This window comes from Salmo salar, chromosome 01 (assembly GCF_965601325.2).
Source record: "Salmo salar chromosome 01, fSalSal1, whole genome shotgun sequence".
Taxonomy (NCBI): Eukaryota; Metazoa; Chordata; class Actinopteri; order Salmoniformes; family Salmonidae; genus Salmo; species Salmo salar.
Window position 1 is genome coordinate 134003106 of NC_138291.1, and position 27366 is coordinate 134030471.

At 43.0% G+C, this 27366-nt stretch overlaps 1 protein-coding gene across 1 annotated transcript; it reads left to right on the forward strand.

The window, feature by feature from the left end:
• Positions 1–26863, forward strand: LOC123728215 (uncharacterized). The gene is made up of 2 exons (XM_045699686.2): positions 1–551; positions 24004–26863. Exons 1-2 carry the CDS (start codon positions 227–229, stop codon positions 24888–24890), a joined length of 1212 nt encoding a protein of 403 aa, XP_045555642.2. The 5' UTR covers positions 1–226; the 3' UTR covers positions 24891–26863.
• The last annotated feature ends 503 nt before the right edge of the window (positions 26864–27366 follow it).

Sequence of the window (27366 nt, forward strand, 5' to 3'; positions counted from 1 at the left end):
GCTCCTTCAACAACAACAGCTAGTCAGACACCTCGGTAGCTTTCTAGCAAACATAGCTACAACATTCACGCTCTTTACACTGTTTTGGTGTATATTAGTAGCTGTGTATTAAACACATTTCTGTTGTATGTACTTGTTGGCCCATTTAATTCTATATTTACGTTGTCTGTCAGCTAGCTGGTTTGCTAAGCTAGTCGCTAATGCTAACTAGCTAACATCTCCGACCATGAGTTCACTAAGCTACTCTCCTGCTAAAGAAGAGGAGCTCTGCTGGACGGAGAAAGAAGCTCTCGTAAAAGAGGAGGAGGAAGAGAAGGATGTTACAATACAAAAACAAGTAGAGGGTGAAGCTGTTACAGTGAAAGAAGAAGAGAAAGACGTTTCAGTGAAAGAAGAGGAAGACGTGTTTAGAGTGAAAGAGGAGGAGGATGTTACTGTAAAAGAAGAGGAGGAAGAGATAGAGGAGGATTCCGTTTTTGGAGTGAAAGAGGAGGGGGAGATTACTGTCACATTGGAGGAAGAAGAGGAGGTTGGAGATGTGTTTAACACCAGTAAGTACCGTCTCTGCATTCGTTGGAACCAATATGCAGTAAAGGGGTTCTACACTTTGTTATTCTGTAGGAATGGCTGAAGCTACACTGTACCGTGTAGAACATCAAGAGTGGACCATCAACAAAACGTTAACAATTGATCAAATGCATCCAATGACAATGCCTGAAATACTGTAGTCCTCAATATCTCCTATTAGATTAGCCCAATATGTAGTGTTAAAGAGGCAATCAGCAGTTGTTACATCCATTTTGGGACTTATATATTAATGATATGTACCCATTGTTTCTTGAAGAAATAATTTATAAATGCCTCATGAGCTTAGTTCAAATGTCGTACCCCATCAGAACCCAAAATATAAGCTTTTTTTACTCCAATGTTTGTCAGTAAATATAAACAAACACCGTATATCCTCAAAACATGGTTAAAACTATAATGTTGATATCATGTATGGTTGCATTTCTCCAGCCCCATCCCTCAGCTTTTTACCGAAACCGGCAGGGAGTTCGCTTTGTTATTGTTTCTACTGCTGATTGCTGCTTTAAACAACTTCTTCAGGATCTGTGTCCTGTCCACAGGATGGTTTCGCTAATGTATGCTAATGCTATTAGCATGAGGTTGTAAGTAACAAGAACATTTTCCAGGACATAGACATATCTGATATTGGCAGAAAGCTTAAATTCTTGTTAATCTAACTGCACTGTCCAATTTACAGTAGATATTACAGTGAAATAATACCATGCTATTGTTTGAGGAGAGTGCACAGTTATGAAAATGAAAAGTTATTAATAAACAAATTAGGCACATTTGGGCAGTCTTGATAGACAATTTTGAACAGAAATGCAATGGCTCATTGGATCAGAATAAACTTTGCACATATACTGCTGTTCTCTAGTGGACAAAATCTAAATTGCACCTTGGCTGGAATAATGCATTATGGCCTTTCTCTTGCATTTCAAAGATGATGGTTAAAAAAAATACAAAAGAACGGTTGTTTTTTTCCTTTGTGTCTTTTACAAGATCTAATGTGTTATATTCTCCTACATTCCTTTGACATTTCCACAAACTTCAAACTGTTTCCTTTCAAATGGTACCAAGAATATGCATGCCCTTGATTCAGGGCCTAAGCTACAGGCAGTTAGATTTGGGAATGTCATTTTAGGCAAAAATTGAAGGGAAAAAAAGGGGCGGATCCTGATATGATACTTTCATACTATCATTTCAAAATAATTTCACACAATACTTGCATATCACATCAAAATAATTTTAAATACTTTCACATAATACTTGCATATCACATCAAAATAACTTCCCATAATACTTGCATATCACATCAAAATCGGTAACCAGTAGCAACGCCCCAAACGGTCCTAGATGGCAGTAGTGGTCAAACCAAATTAGTTTCTCATCATCAATCCTGTTTCCTTCAGTCTTCTTTGGACTTTATATGGTGGTTGGTAACCAACTTTAAGATGCATTACAACCACCAACTGGACTGGAGTGTGGACCTCAGTTCATCTTTCAATTACCCTTGTGGGTATACAGTGAGGGAAAAAAGTATTTTATCCCCTTCTGATTTCGTACGTTTGCCCACTGACAAAGAAATTATCAGTCTATAATTTTAATGGTAGGTTTATTTGAACAGTGAGAGACAGAATAACAACAAAAAATCCAGAAAAACGTATGTCAAAAATGTTATAAATTGATTTGCATTTTAATGAGGGAAATAAGTATTTGACCCCCTCTCAATCAGAAAGATTTCTGGCTCCCAGGTGTCTTTTATGCAGGTAACGAGCTGAGATTAGGAGCACACTCTTAAAGGGAGTCTTAAAGGGAGTGCTCCTAATCTCAGCTTGTTACCTGTATAAAAGACACCTGTCCACAGAAGCAATCAATCAGATTCCAAACTCTCCACCATGGCCAAGACCAAAGAGCTCTCCAAGGATGTCAGGGACAAGATTGTAGACCTACAAAAGGCTGGAATGGGCTACAGGACCATCGCCAACCAGCTTGGTGAGAAGGTGACAACAGTTGGTGCTATTATTCGCAAATGGAAGAAACACAAAAGAACTGTCAATCTCCCTCAGCCTGGGGCTCCATACAAAATCTCACCTCGTGGAGTTGCAATGATCATGAGAACGGTGAGGAATCAGCCCAGAACTACACGGGAGGATCTTGTCAATAATCTCCAGGCAGCTGGGACCATAGTCACCAAGAAAACAATTGGTAACACACTAAGCCGTGAAGGACAGAAATCCTGCAGCGCCCGCAAGGTCCCCCTGCTCAAGAAAGCACATATACATGCCCATCTGAAGTTTGCCAATGAACATCTGAATGATTCAGAGGACAACTGGTGAAAGTGTTGTGGTCAGATGAGACCAAAATGGAGCTCTTTGGCATCAACTCAACTCGCCGTGTTTGGAGGAGGAGGAATGCTGCCTATGACCCCAAGAACACCATCCCCACCGTCAAACATGGAGGTGGAAACGTTATGCTTTGGGGGTGCTAAGGGGACAGGACAACTTCACCGCATCATAGGGACGATGGACGGGGCCATGTACCGTCAAATCTTGGGTGAGAACGTCCTTCCCTCAGCCAGGGCATTGAAAATGGGTCGTGGATTGGTATTCCAGCATGACTTTGACCCAAAACACACGGCCAAGGCAACAAAGGAGTGGCTCAAGAAGAAGTACATTAAGGTCCTGGAGTGGCCTAACCAGTCTCCTGACCTTAATCCCATAGAAAATCTGTGGAGGGAGCTGAAGGTTCGAGTTGCCAAACGTCAGCCTCGAAACCTTAATGACTTGGAGAAGATCTGCAAAGAGGAGTGGGACAAAATCCCTCATGAGATGTGTGCAAACCTGGTGGCCAACTACAAGAAACGTCTGACCTCTGTGATTGCCAACAAGGGTTTTGCCACCAAGTACTAAGTCATGTTTTGCAGAGGGGTCAAATACTTATTTCCTCATTAAAATGTTAATCATTTTATAACATTTTTGACATGCGTTTTTCTGGATTTTTTTGTTGTTATTCTGTCTCTCACTGTTCAAATAAACCTACCATTAAAATTATAGACTGATCATTTCTTTGTCAGTGGGCAAACGTACAAAATCAGCAGGGGATCAAATACTTTTTTCCCTCCACTGTATGCTCCTAAAAACCAATGAGGAGATGGGAGAGGCCAGACTTGCAGCGCATCGAAAGTCACAAATAGAAGCAAGCTCAATTTTGGCGCCTGGCTACGCAGAAGCTCGTTGACGCGCACAAGCAGTGTGGGTGCAATGATTGATTAACATGTATGTGTACATTTATTTTGCAATGCTTGCGCACGCGACGCGAGCACTGTGGTCAGCATGTTAGTGGTAGAGCATGCTCACCCCCTGGACTTTGTGTGGTTCTCATACTTTCCTAATCACAAACAATGAGTTATTCTTCGGATTGCTTGTCCTGGCTATAGCAATGAGTAAGATGGCTAAAAATGTGACCTAGACAATGAAGGTTAAGCCTGATTCGGGTAAGCAACCATGCCCAAGTGAATAAAGAGATTCTCACATTTGTTGTCTTGTATTCATTGACTACAGCATCTAGGTGCATGATTAGGCTGCCCTCACTCAAATCAGTTCATGTACGAGACCAGGGGATATCTGGCACTGTTTCCCTGCTAGTCCACCCTCAGGTTCTCATGACAATCATGTTGTTTTCTTTAGGAGGCTTAGTGTTTCTGATAGTGACTTCCTCTCCTTGGTGCCCGTACCTCGGCTAAGTCTGAGTTGCGGGACACGGAGATGGATTGGGTCTTTGGTCAGATCAAACGTCTTGTCTGCCTGAGTGTGGTGTGTATGGTGCCTGCCCACGCTCAACCTAGCCTTTGGGCTGGGCGGTATACCGTATTTTACTATATACCAGTATTGATGCACGGACCGGTTTGAGTTTTTACTTTGCCTTCTATAAGGGTATTTCAATGTTTGGTTTGTTAAATGTTTGTTAAGGGTATTTCATAAGTATGGTTCAATGAAAATATGTAGTGGGTGTAAAGTTTGTTTTAAATTCTAACTCATTAAACACGAATGTCCATTTTTATAGTTTAGTCCTGCATGTCACTAACCACACCAAGCCCTGCCCCCTGTCACTCAAGGAGATAGCAGTTACTCTGAGTCATGAGCCCTTTCTTGCTGTTCACTCTGCATGGTCAGATGGATGTTACAATGTTGGTGACATGCTGCTCTCCACAAGCGTTCTATACACTATTAGTTTGTCTATCTTACTGTCTGTAAACTACTCTCTGCTAGTTTGTCTTTTTTTTAGCAAGGTGTTGCTAAAATAATGTGTTATTCGCTAATGCTAATCACTAGCTAATACTGTCTGGTACTAGTGCTGGCGTAGGGCTAGATAAGATAAGCATGTTTGTGTAGCGATATCTTATCAGAGAGGAATAAGAGAAGTATGAATATGTTGGCTAGCTAGCCGGCTACATGAAGTAAGAAAACATGTAATGTAAAATCTAATTAGGGTCACCTGGAAACACTGACCAACACTTTGGTTCCTACCATGTCTTCTTCTCTTAGGTTAGCCGGCTACATGGTCCTAACACTTAAAAGAGACACCCTCGTACATTTACACGCTGCCCAAACCGGATGTGTCACGTGTGCGAACGTTGCAAATCAATTTACACATACATGTTATTCAATCATTGCACCCACACTGCTTGCTCGCCAACTAGCGTCTGCGTTGCCAGGCGCTAAAATACACAGCCCGGTCTCTGGCCTCCCTATAGGCTGTCTTGTCGGTGGTCAGGCCTACCACTGTTGTGTCATCGGAAAACTTAATGATGGTGTTGGAGTCGTGCCTGGCTGTGCAGTCATAAGTGAACAGGGAGCACAGGAGGGGACTGAGCACGCACCCCTGAGGGGTCCCTGTGTTGAGGATCAGCGTGGCGGATGTGTTGTTACCTACCCTTACCACCTGGGGGCAGCCCGTCAAGAATTCCAGGATCCTGTTGCAGAGAGAGGTGTTTAGTTCCAGGGTCCTTAATAACCTCTTACATCTAGATGTGCCGCTAGCGGAACGCCTCGCCAATATCCAATGATAGAGCGTGGCGCGAATTACAAACACCTCAGAAATCCCAAAACTTCAAGTTTTCAAACATATGACTATTTTACACCATTTTAAAGACAAGACTCTCCTTTATCTAACCACATTGTCCAATTTCAAAAAGGCTTTACAACGAAAGCAAAACATTAGATTATGTCAGGAGAGTACCCAGCCAGAAATAATCACACACCCATTTTTCAAGCTAGAATATAATGTCACAAAAACCAAAACCACGGCTAAATGCAGCACTAACCTTTGATGATCTTCATCAGATGACACTCCTAGGACATTATGTTATACAATACATGCATGTTTTGTTCAATCAAGTTCATATTTATATCAAAAACCAGCTTTTTACATTAGCATGTGACGTTCAGAACTAGCATACCCACCGAAAACTTCCGGTGAATTAACTAAATTACTCACGATAAACGTTCACAAAAAACATAACAATTATTTTAAGAATTATAGATACAGAACTCCTTTATGCAATCGCGGTGTCCGATTTTAAAATAGCTTTTCGGTGAAAGCACATTTTGCAATATTCTGAGTAGATAGCCCGGCCATCATGGCTAGCTATTTTGACACCCACCAAGTTTGGCACTCACCAAACTCAGATTTACTATAAGAAAAATTGCATTACCTTTGCTGTTCTTCGTCAGAATGCACTCCCAGGACTTCTACTTCAACACCCAATGTTGTTTTTGTTCCAAATAATCCATAGTTATATCCAAATAGCTGCGTTTTGTTCTTGCGTTCAAGACACTATCCGAAGGGTGACGCGCCGGCGCGTATCGTGACAAAAAATGTCAAAATATTCCATTACCGTACTTCGAAGCATGTCAAACGCTGTTTAAAATCAATTTTTATGCGATTTTTCTCGTAATATAGCGATAATATTCCGACCGGGAGACCTTGTTTTCGTCCAAACACTGAAAATAGAAAATGGTGTCTTCACATGCATGCGCACGCCCGTGTCATTGTTCTCAGAACGACCACTTTCCAAAAGCCCTACTGTTTTTCGCCCAGGGATTGCAGAGTCATCATTCCCCGTTCTGGCGCCTTCTGAGAGCCTATGGGAGCCTTAGAAAATGTCACGTTACAGCAGAGATTCTCTATTTTCGATAAAGAGGCTATAGAAGGACAACAAATGGTCAGACAGGGCACTTCCTGTATGGAATCTTCTCAGGTTTTGGCCTGCCATATGAGTTCTGTTATACTCACAGACACCATTCAAACAGTTTTAGAAACTTTAGGGTGTTTTCGATCCAAATCAAATAATTATATGCATATTCTAGTTTCTGGGCAGGAGTAATAACCAGATTAAATCGGGTACGTTTTTTATCCGGCCGTGAAAATACTGCCCCCTATCCTAAACAGGTTAACTTCTTATGGGTAGGGGGCAGTATTTTGATGTCCGGATGAATGGCGTGCCCGTAGTAATCTGCCTGCTACTCAGGCTCAGAAGGTAGGATGTGCACATTATTAGTAGATTTGAATAGAAAACACTCTGACGTTTCTAAAACTGTTTGAATGATGTCTGTGAGTATAACAGAACTCGTATGGCCGGTCAAAAACCTGAGAAAAATCCAACCAGGAAGTGGGAAATCTGAGGGTTGTAGTTTTTTCAAGTGGTTCCCTAACTAACATACAGTGACTTAGGGTTCATTTTGCACTTCCTATGGCTTCCACTAGATGTCAACAGTCTTTAGAACGTTGTTTCATGCTTCTACAGTTTATAGAGAGAGAATAACAGGACCTGGAAGTACATGACTGAAATTAAGACATGAGTTCAGTGGCGCACATTCACGTGACAGGTAGCTGCGTTCCGTTTGTTTTTTGAAGTCATTGTTATCGTCCGGTTGGAATATTATGGAAGATTTATGTTCAAAACACCCTAAAGTTTGATGCTATACATCGTTTGACATGTTTCTACGAATGTAAATATAACTTTTTTTTTACTTTTCGTCGTGCCATTTTCCGCGCTCTTCCATCATTTGGAGTAGTAGACAAAACGCGCAAAAAAAAGGAGGTATTTGGACGTAAATGATGGACTTTATCGAACAAAACAACATTTATTGTGGAACTGGGATTCCTGGGAGTGCCTTCAGATGAAGATCATCAAAGGTAAGTGAATATTTATAATAGTATTTCTGAGATTTGTTGACGCCACAAAATCAAAATCAAATCAAATGTATTTATATAGCCCTTCTTACATCAGCTGATATCTCAAAGTGCTGTACAGAAACCCAGCCTAAAACCCCAAACAGCAAGCAATGCAGGTGTAGGAGCACGGTGGCTAGGAAAAACTCCCTAGGAAGGCCAAAACCTAGGAAGAAACCTAGAGAGGAACCAGGCTATGAGGGGTGGCCAGTCCTCTTCTTGCTGTGCCGGGTGGAGATTATAACAGCACATGGCCTAGATGTTCAAATGTTCATAAATGACCAGCATGGTCAAATAATAATAATCATAGTAGTTGTCGAGGGTGCAACAAGTCAGTAACACAAGAGTAAGTGTCAGTTGGCTTTTTCATAGCCGATCTTTGAGAGTATCTCTACCGCTCCTGCTGTCTCTAGAGAGTTGAAAACAGCAGGTCTGGGACAGGTAGCATGTCCGGTGAATAGGTCAGGGTTCCAGCAAGTCTGGGACCGCAGGTCTGGGACAGGTAGCACGTCCGGTGAACAGATCAGGGTTCCATAGCTGCAGGCAGAACAGTTGGAACTGGAGCAGCAGCACGGCCAGGTGAACTGGGGACAGCAAGGAGTCATCAAGCCAGGTAGTCCTGAGGCATGGTCCTAGGGCTCAGGTCCTCCGAGAGAGAGAAAGAAAGAAAGAGAAAGAGAGAATTAGAGAGAGCATATTTAAATTCACACAGGACACCAGAAAAGACAAGAGAAATACTCCAGATGTGACAGACTGACCCTAGCCCCCCGACACATAAACTACTGCAGCATAAATACTGGAGGCTGAGACAGGAGGGGTCAGGAGACACTGTGGCCCCATCCGATGAAACCCCCGGACAGGGCCAAACAGGTAGTATATAACCCCACCCACTTTGCCAAAGCACAGCCTCCACACCACTGGAGGGATATCTCCAACCACCAACATACCATCCCGGAACAAGGCCGAGTATAGCCCACAAAGATCTCCGCCACGGCACAGCCCAAGGGGGGGGCGCCAACCCAGACAGGAAGACCACGTCAGTGACTCAACCCACTCAAGTGACGCACCCCTCCCAGGGACGGCATGGAAGAACACCAGTAAGCCAGTGACTCAGCCCCCGTAATAGGGGTAGAGGCAGAGAATCCCAGTGGAAAGAGGGGAAACCGGCCAGGCAGAGACAGCAAGGGCGGTTTGTTGCTCCAGCCTTTCCGTTCACCTTCACACCCCTGGGCCAGACTACACTTAATCATAGGACCTACTGAAGAGATGTGTCTTCAGTAAAGACTTAAAGGTTGAGACTGAGTCTGCGTCTCTCACATGGGTAGGCAGACTATTCCATAAAAATGGAGCTCTATAGGAGAAAGCCCTGCCTCCAGCTGTTTGCTTAGAAATTCTAGGAACAATTAGGAGGCCCGCGTCTTGTGACCGTAGTGTACGTATAGGTATGTACGGCAGGACCAAATCGGAAAGATAGGTAGGAGCAAGCCCATGTAATGCTTTGTAGGTTAGCAGTAAAACCTTGAAATCAGCCCTTGCCTTAACAGGAAGCCAGTGTAGGGAGGCTAGCACTGGAGTAATATGATCACATTTTTTGGTTCTAGTCAGGATTCTAGCAGCCGTATTTAGCAGTAACTGAAGTTTATTTAGTGCTTTATCCGGGTAGCCGGAAAGTAGAGCATTGCAGTAGTCCAACCTAGAAGTAACAAAGGCATGGATTAATTTTTCTGCGTCATTTTTGGACAGAAAGTTTCTGATTTTTGCAATGTTACATAGATGGAAAAAAGCTGTCCTTGAAACAGTCTTGATATGTTCTTCAAAAGAGAGATCAGGGTCCAGAGTAACGCCGAGGTCCTTCACAGTTTTATTTGAGATGACTGTACAACCATCCAGATTAATTGTCAGATTCAACAGAAGATCTCTATGTTTCTTGGGACCTAGAACAAGCATCTCTGTTTTGTCCGAGTTTAAGAGTAGAAGGTTTGCAGCCATCCACTTCTTTATGTCTGAAACACAGGCTTCTAGCGAGGGCAATTTTGGGGCTTCACCATGTTTCATTGAAATGGCGGGTTTGGTTTCGTGTCTGAACGCTGTACTCAGATTATTGCAAAGTGTGCTTTCGGCGTAAAGTTTTTTTGAAATCTGACACAGCGGTTGCATTAAGGAGAACTTTATCTGTAATTCTTTAAATAAAAGTTGTTTATTTTATCAACGTTTATGATGAGTATTTCTGTAAATTGATGTGCTCATTCACCAGAAGTTTTTGGAGTCAATACATTTCTGAACATTACACGCCAATGTAAAATGAGGTTTATGGATATAAATAATAACTTTATCAAACAAAACATACATGTATTGTGTAACATTGAGTCCTGGGAGTGTCATCTGATGAAGATCATCAAAGGTTAGTGATTAATTTTAGCTGTATTTCTGGTTTTTGTGATGCCTCTCCTTACTTGGATAATGGCTGTGTGGTTTTTCTTGTTTAGGTGCTGTCCTAACATAATCTAATGTTATGCTTTCGCCGTAAAGCCTTTTTGAAATCGGACAATGTGGTTGGATTAATGAGAAGATTATCTTTAAAATGGGAAATAATAGTTGTATGTTTGAGAAATTTGAATTATGAGATTTTTGTTGTTTTGAATTTGCCACCCTGCTATTTCACTGGCTGAGTGTGTCCCGCCGGTGGGACGGTAGCGTCCCACCTACCCTAGAGAAGTTAACTTATTGATGAGCTTTGAGGGCACTATGGTGTTGAACGCTGAGCTGTAGTCAATGAATAGCATTCTCACATATGTGTTCCTTTTGTCCAGATGGGAAAGGGCAGTGTGGAGTGCAATAGAGATTGTATCATCTGTAGATCTGTTAGGGCGGTATGCAAATTGGAGTGTGTCTAGGGTTTCTGGGATGATGGTGTTGATGTGAGCCATGACCAGCCTTTCAAAGCACTTCATGGCTACAGACGTGAGTGCTACGGGTCGGTAGTCATTTAGGCAGGTTACCTTAGTGTTTTTGGGTACAGGGATTATGGTGGTCTGCTTAAAATATGTTGGTAGTACAGACTCGGACAGGGAGAGGTTGAAAATGTCAGTGAAGACACTTGCCAGTTGGTCAGCGCATGCTTGCAGTACACATCCTGGTAATCCGTCTGGCACTGCGGCCTTGTGAATGTTGACCTGTTTAAAAGTCTTACTCACATCTGCTGCGGAGAGTGTGATCACACAGTCTTCCGGAACAGCTGGTGCTTTCATGCATGTTTTAGTGTTATTTGCCTCGAAGCGAGCATAGAAGTAGTTTAGCTCGTCTGGTAGGCTCGTGTCACTGGGCAGCTGTCGGCTGTGCTTGCCTTTGCAGTCTAATGGTTTGCAAGCCTTGCTACATCTGACGAGCGTCAGAGCCGGTGTAGTACGATTCGATCTTAGTCCTGTATTTATGCTTTCTCTGTTTGATGGTTTGTCGGAGGGCATAGCGGGATTTCTTATAAGCTTCCTGGTTTAGAGTCCCACTCCTTGAAAGCGGCAGCTCTACCCTTTAGCTCAGTGCAGATGTTGCCTGTAATCCATGGCTTCTGGTTGGGGTGTGGGGACAACGTCATCGATGCACTTATTGATGAAGCCAGTGACTGATGTGGTGTACTCAATGGTATCGGAAGAATCCCAGAACATTTTCCAGTCTGTGCTAGCAAAACAGTCTTGTAGCTTGACAACTTTTTTTATATATCTAGTCACTGGTGCTTTAGTTTTTGCTTGTAAGCAGGAATCAGGAGGATAGAATTATAGTCAAATTTGCCAATTGGAGGGTGAGGGAGAGGTTTTGAATGTGTCTCTGTGTGGAGTGAAGGTGGTCTAGAGCTTTGTGACATGCTGGTAGAAATGAAGAAAAAAACGGATTTGAGTTTCCCAGCATTAAAGTCCCCGACCACTAGGAGCACCGCCTCTAGATGAGCGTTTTCCTGTTTGCTTATGACCTTATACAGCTCTTTGAGTGCGGTCTTAGTACCAGCATCGGTTTGTGGTGGTAAATAGACAGCTACGAAAAATATAGATGAAAACTCTCTTGGTAGATAGTGTGGTCTACAGCTTACAGGTACTCTACCTCAGACGAGCAAAACCTTGAAACTTCCTTAGATTTTGTGCACCAGCTGTTGTTTACAAATATACATACAGTGGCAAGAAAAAGTATGTGAACCCTTTGGAATTACCTAGATTTCTGCATAAATTAGTCATAAAATTTGATCTGATCTTCATCTAAGTCACAACAATAGACAAACACAGTCTGTTTAAACTAATAACACACAAACAATTATACGTTTTCATGTCTTAATTAAACACACCATGTAAACATTCACAGTGCAGGGTGGGAAAAGTATGTGAACCCTTGGATTTAATAACTGGTTGACCCTCCTTTGGCAGCAATAACCTCAACCAAATGTTTTCTGTAGTTGCGGATCAGACCTGCACAACGGTCAGGAAGAATTTTGGACCATTCCTCTTTACAAAACTGTTTCAGTTCAGCAATAATATTGGGATGTCTGGTGTGAACCGCTCTCTTGAGGTCATCCCACTGCATCTCAGTCGGGTTGAGGTCAGGACTCTGACTGGGCCACTTCTGTTGAAGCCATTCTGTTGTTGATTTACTTCTGTGTTTTGGGTCGTTGTCTTGTTGCATCACTCAACTTCTGTTGAGCTTCAATTGGTGGACAGACAGCCTTACATTCTCCTGCAAAATGTCTTGATAAACTTGGGCATTCGTTTTTCCATCGATGATAGCAAGCTGTCCAGGTCCTGAGGCAGCAAAGCAGCTCCAAACCATGATGCTCCCTCCACCATACTTTACAGTTGGGATACGTTTTTAATGTATTTTTTTTCTCCACACATAGGGGTTGTGTTCCTTGCAAACAACTGAACTGTAGTTTCATCTGTCCACATAATATTTTGCCAGTAGCGCTGTGGAAAATCCAGGCGCACTTTTGCAAACTTTTTTTTTTTTTTTTTTAGGACAACAGTGGCTTCTTCTGTAGTCTCCTCCTATGAACATCATTCTTGTTTAGTGTTTTACATATCGTAGACTCGTCAACAGAGATGTTAACATGTTCCAGAGACTACTGTAAGTCTTTAGCTGCCACTCTAGGATTCTTCTTAACCTCATTGAGCATTCTGCACTGTGCTCTTGCAGTCATCTTCGCAGTATGGCTACTCCTAGGGAGAGTAGCAACAGTGCTGAACTTTCTCCATGTATAGACAATGTGTCTTACCGTGGACTGATGAACATCAAGGACCTGCCTTGTTGATAGTGCTGTTAAGGCTGAGCAGCACTTTATTATTGACTTCTCCCTTGACAGTTTACAATCCAGGGTTACACCAAACAGTTTAGTCACCTCAACTTGCTCAATTTCCACATTATTCATTACAAGATTTAGTTGAGTTTTACGGTTTAGTGAATGATTTGTACAATGCTTTTAGTTTTTCTAATATTTAGGACTAACTTATTCCTTGCCACCCATTCTGGAACTAGCTGCAGCTCTTTGTTAAGTGTTGCTGTCATTTCAGTTGCAGTGGTAGCTGACGTGTATAGTGTTGAGTCATCCGCATACATAGACACACTGGCTTTACTCAAAGAGCAAGGGGCCTAAACAACTACCCTGGGGGATTCCTGCTTCTACCTGGATTATGTTGAAGCTTCCATTAAAGAATACCCTCTGTGTTCTGTTAGACAAGTAACTCTTTATCCACAATATAGCAGGAGGTGTAAAGCCATAACACATACGTTTTTCCAGCAGCAGACTATGATCAATAATGTCAAAAGACGCACTGAAGTCTAACAAAACAGCCCCACAATCTTTTTATCATCAATTTCTCATCAGTCATTTGTGTAAGTGCTTGTTGAATGTCTGTAATCATGGCCAAGTGTGGCCTGATATCATTGGTCAATTTACAGATATAAATAGAACGTATAAAAAACATAAATGGATAGCATACGGCCATAGATACAATTTGGCTCCATAGACCTACAAACATTTACAATGAATAGCAATATTTCAATAATGGCTACGTTGAGACCGACGGGAGCAAGGGTCTTTAAATTAAAGATCCAGGCAGCCTCTCATTTTAACGAGACATTTTTTGTATTCAGATCTCTGAAATGCACTCTAACTACGTAACATTTGGTGTCTCCATATATTACGCTGGGAAAACAGTTTATGGTCACAGAAATCCTTAATAATTTCAGTGTTTGCTAAATCCAATGGTTTTAATCGAGAGTCACCTTAACTTTATTGACAACACCCAAATGGATTCTCTCATTAATGTGGTTCTTCAATAATTACGCATAATTCTTAATACTGCAGCTGTTTAGTTACAGTCACATGTTCAACTATCATCAGCTGATCCAGGAAATCATTTTCTGAATGACAGTCACATGACAAACATCACGACATGCAACAACAACCAAAGTGCTTCTTCATTCATTACTCTGGTAAAGACAGTTATGCCGTGCTCCACGTTGGATCCAACATCCCTAACAAATTGGTGTTTATAATGTTATTGTCTGCTTGATTTATAGTAGTGTGTAGAGAACTGTTCCTTGATGGATAGGCTATTGTACACAGAGCTATTTTCCTTTATTCAGGACATTTAGAATGACAACACATTACAGAGTAGCCTAGTGGGATTATTCACAAAATTACCTGGTTATGAAATGTAATGACAAAGACATTTTAGTTTCCATGTGTGACGTAGAAGTCCGTCACTGGCCACGGGCAGCATTTGGTACTTTAACGCACGCACACATTCATCACTCCTCCCTGCTTCATTATCAGATAAGTTAACAATGTGGGTCGACACACAAGTTAACTTCTCTATCTTAGTACATACATTTCACACTTACTTCAGTAACCAGTTAGGGTATAAAGAAATAAAGACAGGTGTTCATATTTAATATAAGCAATATTTAGTATACTTATCGATGTTATGGATGAGCGCGGTTGTTTGTTCTGTTCCTCTCTCTCTCCATCTCTATAGCTTACGGGTATGCTGGATAAGGACCCGAGCTAAGGGAATTGGGCTTACTTTGTAGTGCCTGTCCGGAATGGCTCATTAATGTAAATGGGCATATTGGAAGACACTGTCAGTAGTGATGTCATTTTGTAAATGTTATATTGTGATGTTGTTTCATAAACGTGTTGCAATGTATATTTTGGTATGTTTAGATAAATGGAAACTGTAGGTTGAATAGGTAATTGCTTAATTAATTAGTGTTAATTGTTCTGAGGGGAGGGGCTACCCCTACAAAAGGAGCCTCTCTTTCAGTTCATAGAGAGGCATTTTGGATTGAGCTGTGGGTGGGGCAGCTTTGTTTTTAAGCTGTCCCATAAGGTATATGTTTGATGGCAGTACTGTTGTTTTTGTTCCGGAATCACTATGTAAATAAACACCTTTGCACAGAAGAACTTTTGCGGCTCCGCCATCTTTTTATTTTTTATAGAGGTTAGGTTTTCCAGTTTAGCCTTCTGGCCTACTCTACGTGACATATGGTGGCAGCAGTGGGATGGCGCACCGCAAATCAGTGAATTCCAACAAGAGAGGTAAAGGAATGCGTACAGGATTGCGTTCTCAGCAGCAGCATCAACTGTCAGAAAAGGTAATTGAAGTTGAAACGGGGTGGAATACCATGGAATCTTCTGGTGAAGAGGTTAATTATGAGAAACTAGGAGCCCGACCAAGGGGCCAAACACAACCAGAACTGTTTGAACTACCGGTTGAACCAGCAGATACAGCAATAAGAGACCAGCTGACTGAAGGAGCAGTTGGGGGACCAGAACCACACCCAACCATGGTAGCCCTTTTCCAGCAACTTTTCACCTGCCTTGAGAAGAGGGACGAAGACCTCAAGCAGGAGTTCCGGGTCCTATGCCAATCTATCCTCACAGCTCCTCACCAAGCGGAACTCGTCTGTGAGAGCCCAAGATTGGGTCTGCCAACACCAGGACGACAAAGGCTTGACGCAGCAGGGACTTCAACTCCACAGCAGGATCCCCAAGCAGTAATGAGGCCAGCCCCAGCACCGGGAGACCAGTTCAGCAGTGTTAACGTTCATCTTCCAGCATTCCTGAGGAAGGAGCCAAAGATGCCCTCATACCAGCAGGGGGAGGACATTGAAAACTACTTGCTGAGGTTTGAGCGAATGGCCAAGACGTGGCAGTGGCCGGAGGCAGAGTGGGCCTGCAGGCTTGTCCCATTGCTCACGGGCAAGGCCTTAGAGGCTTACACAGCAATGGATGAGGGGCTGTCCAACGTCTACAAGGGCTTGAAGGAAGCGCTGCTGGTGAAGTTTGACATCTCCCCGGAGACCTACCGTCAACGCTTTAGAGCTGCATCGACTACATCGGGTGAGTCACCGACAGAGACGTACCACCGCCTCAAGGGTCTCTACCGACGATGGGTTCGACCAGAGGAGAAGACACAGGACGAGATCGGTGAGGTCATCATCCTCGAGCAACTTCTACAAGTTCTACCACACGACATTCGAACCTGGGTTCGAGAGCACGAGCCCAAGGACGGGCTTATGGCGGCCAAGCTTGCGCTGCAGTACCTTAATGCACGTAAAGGGGGCCCACCACGACCTGCAGCACCCGCTCCAAGGAGTCTCCGAGACACAAGGGACATCAGAGATACCCGAGACGGTGGAGGTAACTCTGGGGGTTATGTGTCTGGGAGGAGGGAGGTAAGGGATCATGCAGTTCGCTCTGATGGGAGGGGTCTGACCTGTTTTTACTGCCGACAGCAGGGGCACAAGGCTTCAATGTGTCCACTACGTAAATCCAAGCTCTCAGGTTACTGTTATGTGCCCAGAGAGGGGGATGGTGTTCAAAATAGACAGACTGGGGAAGGGTCAGTCTTGGTACCTGTAAAAGTGAATGGTAAAAGTCTTACTGCAATGATTGACACCGGCAGTTCCCTGTCGTTGATCAGAAAATGTAATGTACCTGTTAATGACATAGATTACGGTCACCAGACACTGATCCAATGTGTCCATTGTGACCAGTCACAGCAGCCCACAGCTGAACTCACAGTGGAGATTCAGGGTCAGAAATACCTCCTCAAAGTTGGGGTAATGGAGAAGCTACCTTTTGAGATGATTTTGGGGAGGGATGTGCCTGTACTCTCTGATCTGTTGGGAAGTGTGGGGGGTCAGCTATATGAGCAGTCAGTTTGCCAGTCTGATGTTCAGGTGTCATGTTCAGTTGTCACTCGTGCCCAGGTCAAAGCTGGTTTACAACCTCTGCCTGACTTGTGTGATAGTCTGTGTGAGGGGGGAACCAAAGGGCCCAGAAAATCACGCCGCCAGCGGCGTCTTGAGAAGTATGTGAGAACCCCTGTGCCTGTTGCTGATGTGTCTGGGTTAGAAGTGCAAGGGGATGTTCCACAAAATTTTGCTACACTGCAGAAGTCTGATGCAACCTTGAAAGGTTTATTTGATAAGGCCTTAGCTGGGGACAGCCAATCTTCATGTGGGGGAATATACACAGTAGACAACCACATACTCTACCTTGGGTCAGAAGCAGATAGCAGGAAGTTAGTGGTGCCATCTACATGTAGACCACTTGTTCTCAACCTTGCACATACAGTTCCATGGGCAGGCCATCTAGGGCAACATAAGACCTATCTTAGGCTAGGCTCCCGTTTCTTTTGGCCCTCCATGTATACTGATGTACAAACATACTGCAAAACATGCCCCATGTGCCAGAAAACCAGTGCTGTCCGTAGGTCTGACCGGGCTCCTCTATGTTCACTGCCAGTTATCTCTACCCCATTCAAGAGAATTGCAATGGACATTGTTGGACCCTTGGAGAAGAGTAGTGAAGGTTACCAATATATATTGGTGATCTGTGACTATGCCACACGGTTCCCAGAAGCCTTCCCACTCTGTTCCATAACCACTCCAAAAATAATCAGTGCTCTTGTTCAGCTCTTTTCTCGTGTAGGAATCCCTGATGAAATCCTGACGGACCAAGGCACAAACTTCACTTCACGACTGATGGTTCAACTCCACCGACAGCTGGGCATTAAATGCTTGAGGACCACTCCCTACCATCCCCAAACGGATGGGCTCGTAGAGAGATTCAATCAAACGCTCAAGAACATGCTGAGGAAGTTTGTGGCTGACACTGGTAAAGACTGGGATAAGTGGTTACCCTTTCTGCTTTTTGCTTACAGGGAGGTGCCTCAGGCATCGACAGGTTTCTCGCCATTCGAACTCCTCTATGGATGGCCAGTGCAGGGACCACTGGACCTGCTGAAGAAGTGCTGGGAAGGTTCCCCAGTAGCTACCTCAGGACAGGGGATTGTCCAGTACGTTCTCCAGATGCGAGACAGGCTGGAGCGGTACCGAGAGGAAGCTAGGGCAAACCTTCAGCAAGCCCAGAAGGCCCAGAAGCGAGGGTATGACCAGCACGCTCGCCACAGAGCGTTTGAGCCAGGACAGAAAGTCCTGCTCCTCCTTCCCTCGTCTACCAGCAAGCTCCTTGCGCAGTGGCAAGGGCCGTACCTAATCGGGAGGAAGATGGGCCCGGTGACCTACGAGGTGCTGCACCCGGACAAGGGTAAGGAGAAGCAAACCTACCATGTGAACCTCCTCAAGGCCTGGGAGGAGAAAGGGGAACTCTCCAAGGTAAAGTCCTTTCTGGTCCGCAGAGTAGAAGAAGAGGACGAGTCAGATGGGGTCACAGAGGCATGGAAAGGACGAGCAGAGGTCATACTGGCTCACCTAGAAGAAGACAAGCAAGATGAGCTGAAGCAGCTGTTTGGCAAGTATCCGGCCCTCTTCAGTCAGAGGCCAGGAAGAACCAAAGTCCTGGAACACGTCATTCGTTTGATGCCTGGCCAGAACCCTGTCCGCCAGCATCCTTACCGTGTGCCTGAGAGGCTGGTGGTAGCCCTCAAAGAGGAGGTCCACACCATGATAGAGATGGATGTTGTCGAGCCATCGTCAAGTGAATGGAGCAGCCCTATTGTCATTGTCCCAAAGAAGGATGGCTCTTTGCGCGTCTGCATGGACTTCCGTAAGGTGAATGCCATCTCCCAGTTTGATGCCTACCCCATGCCCCGCATTGACGACTTACTGGAGAGAATAGGTAGAGCTCATTACATCACCACATTGGATCTCTGCAAAGGGTACTGGCAGGTGCCCCTGGACGAACAATCCAAGGCCTACACTGCGTTCCGGACACCGATGGGCCTGTTCCAGTTCAAGGTCATGCCGTTTGGCCTTCATGGGGCCCCTGCGACTTTCCAGAGGCTTATGGACAAGGTCCTCCAGGACTGTGACGATTACTGTGCTGCTTACTTGGATGACGTGGTGATCTACAGCCACTCCTGGGAGGAGCACATACAGCATCTTAGCAGAGTCCTGGGGAAGATCCATGATGCAGGCCTCACGCTTAACCTCCTGAAGTGTGAGTGGGCAAAACAGGAGACAAAGTACCTGGGTTACCAGCTGGGTAAGGGTGAAGTTCGACCTCAGGTGGACAAAGTGGAGTCCATCAGGAACAGCCCTCAACCCAGAACCAAGACACAGGTGAAGTCCTTCCTAGGTCTGGCAGGATGGTACCGGAGATTCATTCCGCAGTTTTCGACCATCGCTGTCCCTCTGACCAACCTCACTTCAAAGGTGGCCAGCAACCCTGTGAAGTGGACTGAGGAGTGTGAGGAAGCCTTCATGATACTGAAAAAACGACTGTGCTCATTCCCTGTTCTCCAGACCCCTGATTTTCAGAAGAGGTTTCTTGTGCAGGTGGACGCTTCGGCTGTGGGAATTGGAGCTGTACTGGCCCAAGGGGAGCCAGGAGAAGAGCTTCCTGTACTGTACCTGAGTCGGAAGCTGTTACCGAGGGAAACCAGGTATTCGACAATCGAGAAGGAGTGCCTGGTTATAAAGTGGGCCCTAGATAGCCTCCGTTACTACCTTCTTGGGAGGGAATTTGACCTCCACACAGACCACAGAGCACTGACCTGGATCCAGACCATGAAGGACCGGAATTCTCGTGTGACCAGGTGGTATCTGGAGCTCCAGCCCTTCAGGTTCTGTGTCCGTCATAAGGCAGGAAAAGAGAATGTCACGGCAGACTACCTATCCAGGCTCCCGAACCTGGTCGCTTCAGGAGAGGAGGAAGGTAATGTGACGTAGAAGTCCGTCACTGGCCACGGGCAGCATTTGGTACTTTAACGCACGCACACATTCATCACTCCTCCCTGCTTCATTATCAGATAAGTTAACAATGTGGGTCGACACACAAGTTAACTTCTCTATCTTAGTACATACATTTCACACTTACTTCAGTAACCAATTAGGGTATAAAGAAATAAAGACAGGTGTTCATATTTAATATAAGCAATATTTAGTATACTTATCGATGTTATGGATGAGCGCAGTTGTTTGTTCTGTTCCTCTCTCTCTCCATCTCTATAGCTTACGGGTATGCTGGATAAGGACCCGAGCTAAGGGAATTGGGCTTACTTTGTAGTGCCTGTCCGGAATGGCTCATTAACCTCTATGGGCTAGGCGGGACGAATTCGGCCCACCTACGTAACAGCCACTTGAAGCCCGTGGCGCGATTTTCAAAACCTTAAAAATCCTATTACTTCAATTTCTCAAACATATGACTATTTTACAGCTATTTAAAGACAAGACTCTCGTTAATCTAACCACACTGTCCGATTTCAAAAAGGCTTTACAACGAAAGCAAAACATTAGATTATGTCAGCAGAGTACCAAGCCAGAAATAATCAGACACCCATTTTTCAAGCTAGCATATAATGTCACAAAAACCCAGAAGACAGCTAAATGCAACACTAACCTTTGATGATCTTCATCAGATGACAACCCTAGGACATTATGTTATACAATACATGCATGTTTTGTTCAATCAAGTTCATATTTATATCAAAAACCAGCTTTTTACATTAGCATGTGACGTTCAGAACTAGCATACCCCCCGCAAACTTCTGGGGAATTCGCTAACATTTTACTAAATTACTCACGATAAACGTTCACAAAAAGCATAACAATTATTTTAAGAATTATAGATACAGACCTCCTCTATGCACTCGATATGTCCGATTTTAAAATAGCTTTTTGGTGAAAGCACATTTTGCAATATTCTAAGTACATAGCCCAGGCATCACGGGCTAGCTATTTAGACACCCGGCAAGTTTAGCACTCACCATAATCATATTTACTATTATAAAAGTTTGATTACCTTTTGTTGTCTTCGTCAGAATGCACTCCCAGGACTGCTACTTCAATAACAAATGTTGGTTTGGTCCAAAATAATCCATCGTTATATCCGAATAGCGGCGTTTTGTTTGTGCGTTCCAGACACTATCCGAAATGGTAAAGAAGGGTCGCGCGCATGGCGCAATTCGTGACAAAAAATTCTAAATATTCCATTACCGTACTTCGAAGCATGTCAACCGCTGTTTAAAATCAATTTTTATGCCATTTTTCTCGTAGAAAAGCGATAATATTCCGACCGGAATCTCCTTTTCGGCAAACAGAGGAAAAAAATCACAAAGACGGGGGCGGTCAGGTCACGCGCCTAAGCCCAGAGTCCCTTGATCGGCCACTTGAGAAAGGCGATAATGTGTTTCAGCCTGGGGCTGGGATGACGACATTCAGGTTTTTCCCGGGCTCTGAGCGCCTATGGACGACGTAGGAAGTGTCACGTTAGAGCAGAGATCCTTAGTAAAAGATAGAGATGGCAAAGAAGTTCCAGAAATGGTCAGACAGGCCACTTCCTGTAAAGGAATCTCTCAGGTTTTGACCTGCCATTTGAGTTCTGTTATACTCACAGACACCATTCAAACAGTTTTAGAAACTTTAGGGTGTTTTCTATCCATATGTAATAAGTATATGCATATTCTAGTTACTGGGTAGGAGTGGTAACCAGATTAAATCGGGTACGTTTTTTATCCAGCCGTGTCAATACTGCCCCCTAGCCCTAACAGGTTAATGTAAATGGGGATATTGGAAGACACTGTCAGTAGTGATGTCATTTTGTAAATGTTATATTGTGATGTTGTTTCATAAACGTGTTGCAATGTATATTTTGGTATGTTTAGATAAATGGAAACTGTAGGTTGAATAGGTAATTGCTTAATTAATTAGTGTTAATTGTTCCGAGGGGAGGGGCTACCCCTACAAAAGGAGCCTCTCTTTCAGTTCATAGAGGCATTTTGGATTGAGCTGTGGGTGGGGCAGCTTTGTTTTTAAGCTGTCCCATAAGGTATATGTTTGATGGCAGTACTGTTGTTTTTGTTCCGGAATCACTACGTAAATAAACACCTTTGCACAGAAGAACTTTTGCGGCTCCGCCATCTTTTTATTTTTTATAGAGGTTAGGTTTTCCAGTTTAGCCTTCTGGCCTACTCTACGTGACACCATGTTTCAACTGAAATGATTTATAGTCCTAGGTCTATGTTGTTGTTGTTAGGTAAAGTTATGGGTCCTACGGTAGGTCTATGTTGTTGTTAGGTGAAGTTATGGGTCCTACAGTAGGTCTATGTTGTTGTTAGGTGAAGTTATGGGTCCTACAGTAGGTCTATGTTGTTGTTTGGTGAATTTATGGGTCCTACAGTAGGTCTATGTTGTTTTTAGGTGAAGTTATGGGTCTTACAGTAGGTCTATGTTATTGTTAGGTGAAGTTATGGGCCAATTTGTTAAACACTTAGTGTACAAACCCTTATTGTCAGGCTGATGGCAAAGCTAGCCAAAGAGCATTTTCTGGTTGAAGTGTTTAACCTCTCTGGGACATGTGGGACTCAATGTTACACAATACATGTATGTTTTGTTCGAAAAAGTTATTATTTATATTCATAAACCCCATTTTACATTGGCGCGTGATGTTCAGAAAATGTATTGCCTCCAAAACTGCTGGTGAAGTTATTGAAAGAATTATAGATACACTTCTCCTTAATGCAACCGCTGTGTCAGATTTCAAAATAGCTTTACGGCGAAAGCACATTGTTCAATATTCTGAATACAGAGCTCAGCCATCAAAGCAAGCTATACAGTTACCCGCCAAGTTCTGGAGTCAACTAAACTCAGAAATAGTATTATAAATCTTCACTTACCTTTGCTGATCTTCGTCGGAATGCACTCCCAGGACTCCCACTTCCACAAGAAATGTTTGATAAACATATTTATGTCCAAATACCTCCGTTTTGTTTGCGCGTTCAGATCACTAATCCAAAGGCATAATGCATGAGCGCAAAACCAGAGACGAAAAGTCAAATAGTTCCATTACCGTTCGTAGAAACATGTCAAACGATGTTTACAATCAATTCTTAGGATCTTTTTAACATAAATGTTCGATAATATTCCAACCGGACAATAGCGTATTCATTACAGAGAAAAAAGAAGGAGCGACACGCCTGCGTGAGCGCGCAGTAAACAACTCATTGGTCCCAGGCTTGAGACAGCTCTTATTCTCTGCCCAGTAACAGTAGAAGCATGAAACAAGGTTCTAAAGACTGTTGACATCTAGTGGAAGCCACTAATAATATGCATATCCAACCTTCTGGGCCCGAGTAGCAGGCAGTTTAATTTGGGCACGTTATTAATCTGAATTTCTGAATACTGCCCCCTGTCACCAAGAAGTATGAAGTAGTTGATATGCGACAATAACACAAAGATATTAAGCAGGACATTCAAGCGAGCCTCACAATTATAATCTAAAAGTCATGTGAAATGCACTCATAAGCAACCTGGAAATGGAGGCTATTTTTGCTGTCAGCCTATGAGAACTCCCCTGAGTTTTCCCCCACGGTGGTGAATTAGTGAATAGACACAGAACTTAATGTGAGTTTCCTTGAGTAGCACTCCTGATAGTGCGCTGTAATATTCAGAATACATTGTGAAACCTAAAATCTTCACTCACCATTTTTGTACCACGCAGATATACTACATCCATAACTAGTGGTTTCATCATTAATTTAATAACTTATTTCTGGTTACTACTATTGTGAAAACAAGACTAAATATAACTATTGTTGTTATCTTGACAGTCTTGTCAAATCATTTAACAAACGTCAATTGTTGTACAACTTCATGGGTATGCTCTGTGCATCACCTTGTACCTCAAATAAACAATAGATTTCTGCTGTTGTGGGCCTTTTAACCATCTGTCTGACTTTGTTGTTCACACAGGAGAGATACGTGACTATCGTGGATCCTCTGGGGAGCCTCAACAACATCATGATGCTGATGAGGCAGAGAGTCTCTCCAGATCAGAACTCCTCAAGAAACACCTGCCGAGATTTATAGGGAAGAAATCTCACTGCTGCTCTGACTGTGGGAAAAGATTCAACTCTTCATCAGACCTTAAAATTCATCAAAGAATTCACACAGGAGAGAAACCTTATAGCTGTGATCACTGTGGGAAGAGTTTTTCTACATCTAGCTATCTAACTATACACCAGAGAATACACACAGGAGAGAAACCATATAGCTGTAATCAATGTGGGAAGAGTTTCATTCGGCTACAAACCCTGAAATCACACCATAGAATACATACTGGAGAGAAACCTTTTGGCTGTGATCACTGTGAGAAGAGTTTTTCTACATCTAGCTATCAAATTATACACCAGAGAACACACACAGGAGAGAAACCATATAGCTGTAGTCAATGTGGGAAGTGTTTTACTCACATCAAAAGCCTGATAGTACACCAGCGGACACACACAGGAGAGAAACCTTATAGCTGTGATCAATGTGGAAAGAGTTTTTCTACATCTAGCTATGTAACTATACACCAGAGAACACATACAGGAGAGAAACCATATAGGTGTAATCAATGTGGGAAGAGTTTTACTCAGCTAAACAGCCTGATAGTACACCAGCGGATACACACAGGAGAGAAACGTTATAGCTGTGATCAATGTGGGAAGAGTTTTACTACATCTAGCTGTCTGAATGCACACCAGAGAACACACACAGGAGAGAAATCTCTAAGCTGTAATCAATGTGGGAAGAGATACTCTGATAAAAGATCTCTGATTAAACATCAGAAAATACATGAAGGAGTTGTTTTATGATTTCAATGAAATAATGTCTCAATGTAGAATGTTTTAACATTGTAGTAGGAGTATTTGAAAGAATGTCAGAATGTAGAACCCTAAACGTTTGCCCTCTGTTCAATTGATTTTAGTCTCGGGGAAAATCCAGGCTCTGAATTGAAAGAGTACTATTTTTCTACAAAAAGTGACAAACAAAAGACTTGTTAAACTTATCGCTAAATCTTAATCTAAAGCTTATCGTTAAAAGATATCTCCAATTTCCATGTGTTTTGTTTAGTTGTGTTACAACAGCACGTACAACCTGATTTCCCCCTTAATTGATATCAGTGATTTATTGCTACTTGTCAAAACAACAGCGTTTCTGGTGTTTGTGCAGTTTATAAGGTGCTTGTTTAAAAAAATACAAGTAATATGATTCTTTTGGCAGATGTTTGTGTGTCAATAGCACATGTTATGTTTAGGTTTTCAATTTATCCCAAACTATTTCTGCATATTGGTTATTGATTTAGACACGTTAAAACTGTGTTTTGACATTGGGGCTATCCCACCTAGCAAAGTGTCATTGAAAATAAGACTATGCAATCAAATATTTTATATTTACAATTCATGTAACATTTAGTAATGATAATTATTTATGCAACCAACTGACAATTTTTGGGTACAATTATATTGCCATTGTTGCCCTGCTTTTATAATATCAGGGTTAATTCTCAGATGTGCCAAACCAATTGTACTAGAGCATGACATTGGGGACTGGGCCCCGATCCAACAACATGCCTATCTAGTGAACCCGGAAAAGAGAGAGAAGCTCTGCAGTCAGGTGGAAAGTTACTATGGATATTGCAGGAGTTTACTCTTGAAATCAGACATATCTGTGGTAAGGACACCTTGGTTGCTGATCGTCTCAGGGATGGGCAGTCAAAAAGATTTGTGTTTAGCCAGTGCTTTGCCATAGATTGCAATTTATTTTGACTGCATGTTTTTCCGTATTGGAGATGAGTTTTGTTTGGGCTCATTCCAAGGGGACGAGAGTTCTAGAAGCTAGTGAGTTTTAGGAAGACGAGAGTTCTAGAACCTAGTGGTAAATTATTTTTAATTTTTTTCTTCTTGTTTTTAATTGTTCACAGCCAGTAGACACCATGTTTATATTGGTGAAGGTGAAGCATTGTTGTTGATTATAATGTGAAATGGAAGTTGTTTTCTGTTGGTGGTGCGCATTCTCTTAATGTGTTAGTCTGGTTTTTCCATTTATGTTTGGACGTTAGCACGTATAGCTCGTTAGCACGTATAGCTCGTTAGCCCGTAGGACGCACTGATTGGTGTCACCTCGTTAGTCAGTATGTGTTACACCTGTGCTGGCTTGTCCATCTCGTTAGTGGGAAGGTGTTTCACCTGAGCTGGTCCAGGTTCTATTTAAGAGTGTCTGGCCCAGTGCTCCATTTGTTTTGATAGATGTGAAGAGTCAACACCTTTAGTTGCACTATCTTTTTGGTTTGCTTCCCATCTTTATGTTTGGTGTGGGTTTTTCTTTTGTTTGCCTCTTCTTGGGCAGGTTTAGTGTGTCTCATGGTGGGTGTCTTATGTCCCAGTTGTTGTTACTAGTCAACTTTCGGTGGACACTCCCATAGTGTCTTTCAGAACACCTCCTAAAACCCCACCTGTTTAGTTGTGGTTGTTGTCAGTGACTCATTGTTAGTTCCTTCTTCTATGTTAGGGACATTTCTGGTTTTCTTGATGGGGAACATAACATGGTGTGCATGTCAAAAAAACAAGCTTATATTTTGGGTTGGATATTGTTGCATCTAATTAATATTTTAATCAATGGCATTTCCTTAGAATGCTCATTCGTCTTTCAGTTGTTAGTCTTCTGTTTTTTTATCATCTTATGTATGTTGTGTACTAAATATTCTTTTTTTCCTGTGAAGCCATTGTGTTGCATCCATGTCTGAAATGTGCTGTATAAATAACCCAATGACTGACCAATCAACAAACTCTTGGCCCATCTTAGTATGAAAAACAGTATCAATACCACTTTTCCAGCCTGCTGAAGGAGTGGTAAACACCACCCCCGGCTCTACCAGGGGCTTGAGGTGGTCTCCCACAGCTCTGCTTATGTCATGTTCTGTGGCCTTGCCGTTCCATTTCTTGACTGCCCCTGCAGCACAGAAACACATTTAGTCATATTATATAAAACACTCAAAGTAATGGATATGGAGCATCTATGGCCCCAGTTACACCTGGCACCTGAATATGACTTCTGTCATCTGATCACTCCAAGCTGCATTAGGTTCAGATCTACCAGGATGGGCCTGTGATAGTCTGGATGCAGTCAGGCCAATGAAGATAAATAAGCAATGTAAAGAGGTGGGGTGAATGAGTGGGGAAAAATACATTCTACAAAAATTACCTTCATAATAAATCAAATGTTGTTGGTCACATACGTGTTCAGCAGATGTTATTGCAGGTGTAGCGAAATGCTTGTCCTTCTAGTTCC

Coding starts and splice junctions, on each gene's coding strand:
- LOC123728215 (XM_045699686.2), top strand. CDS start 227: ATGAGTTCACTAAGCTACTCTCCTGCTAAAGAAGAGGAGCTCTGCTGG. Junction 552..24,003: donor TGGAGATGTGTTTAACACCA/GTAAGTACCGTC, acceptor TTGTTCACACAG/GAGAGATACGTGACTATCGT.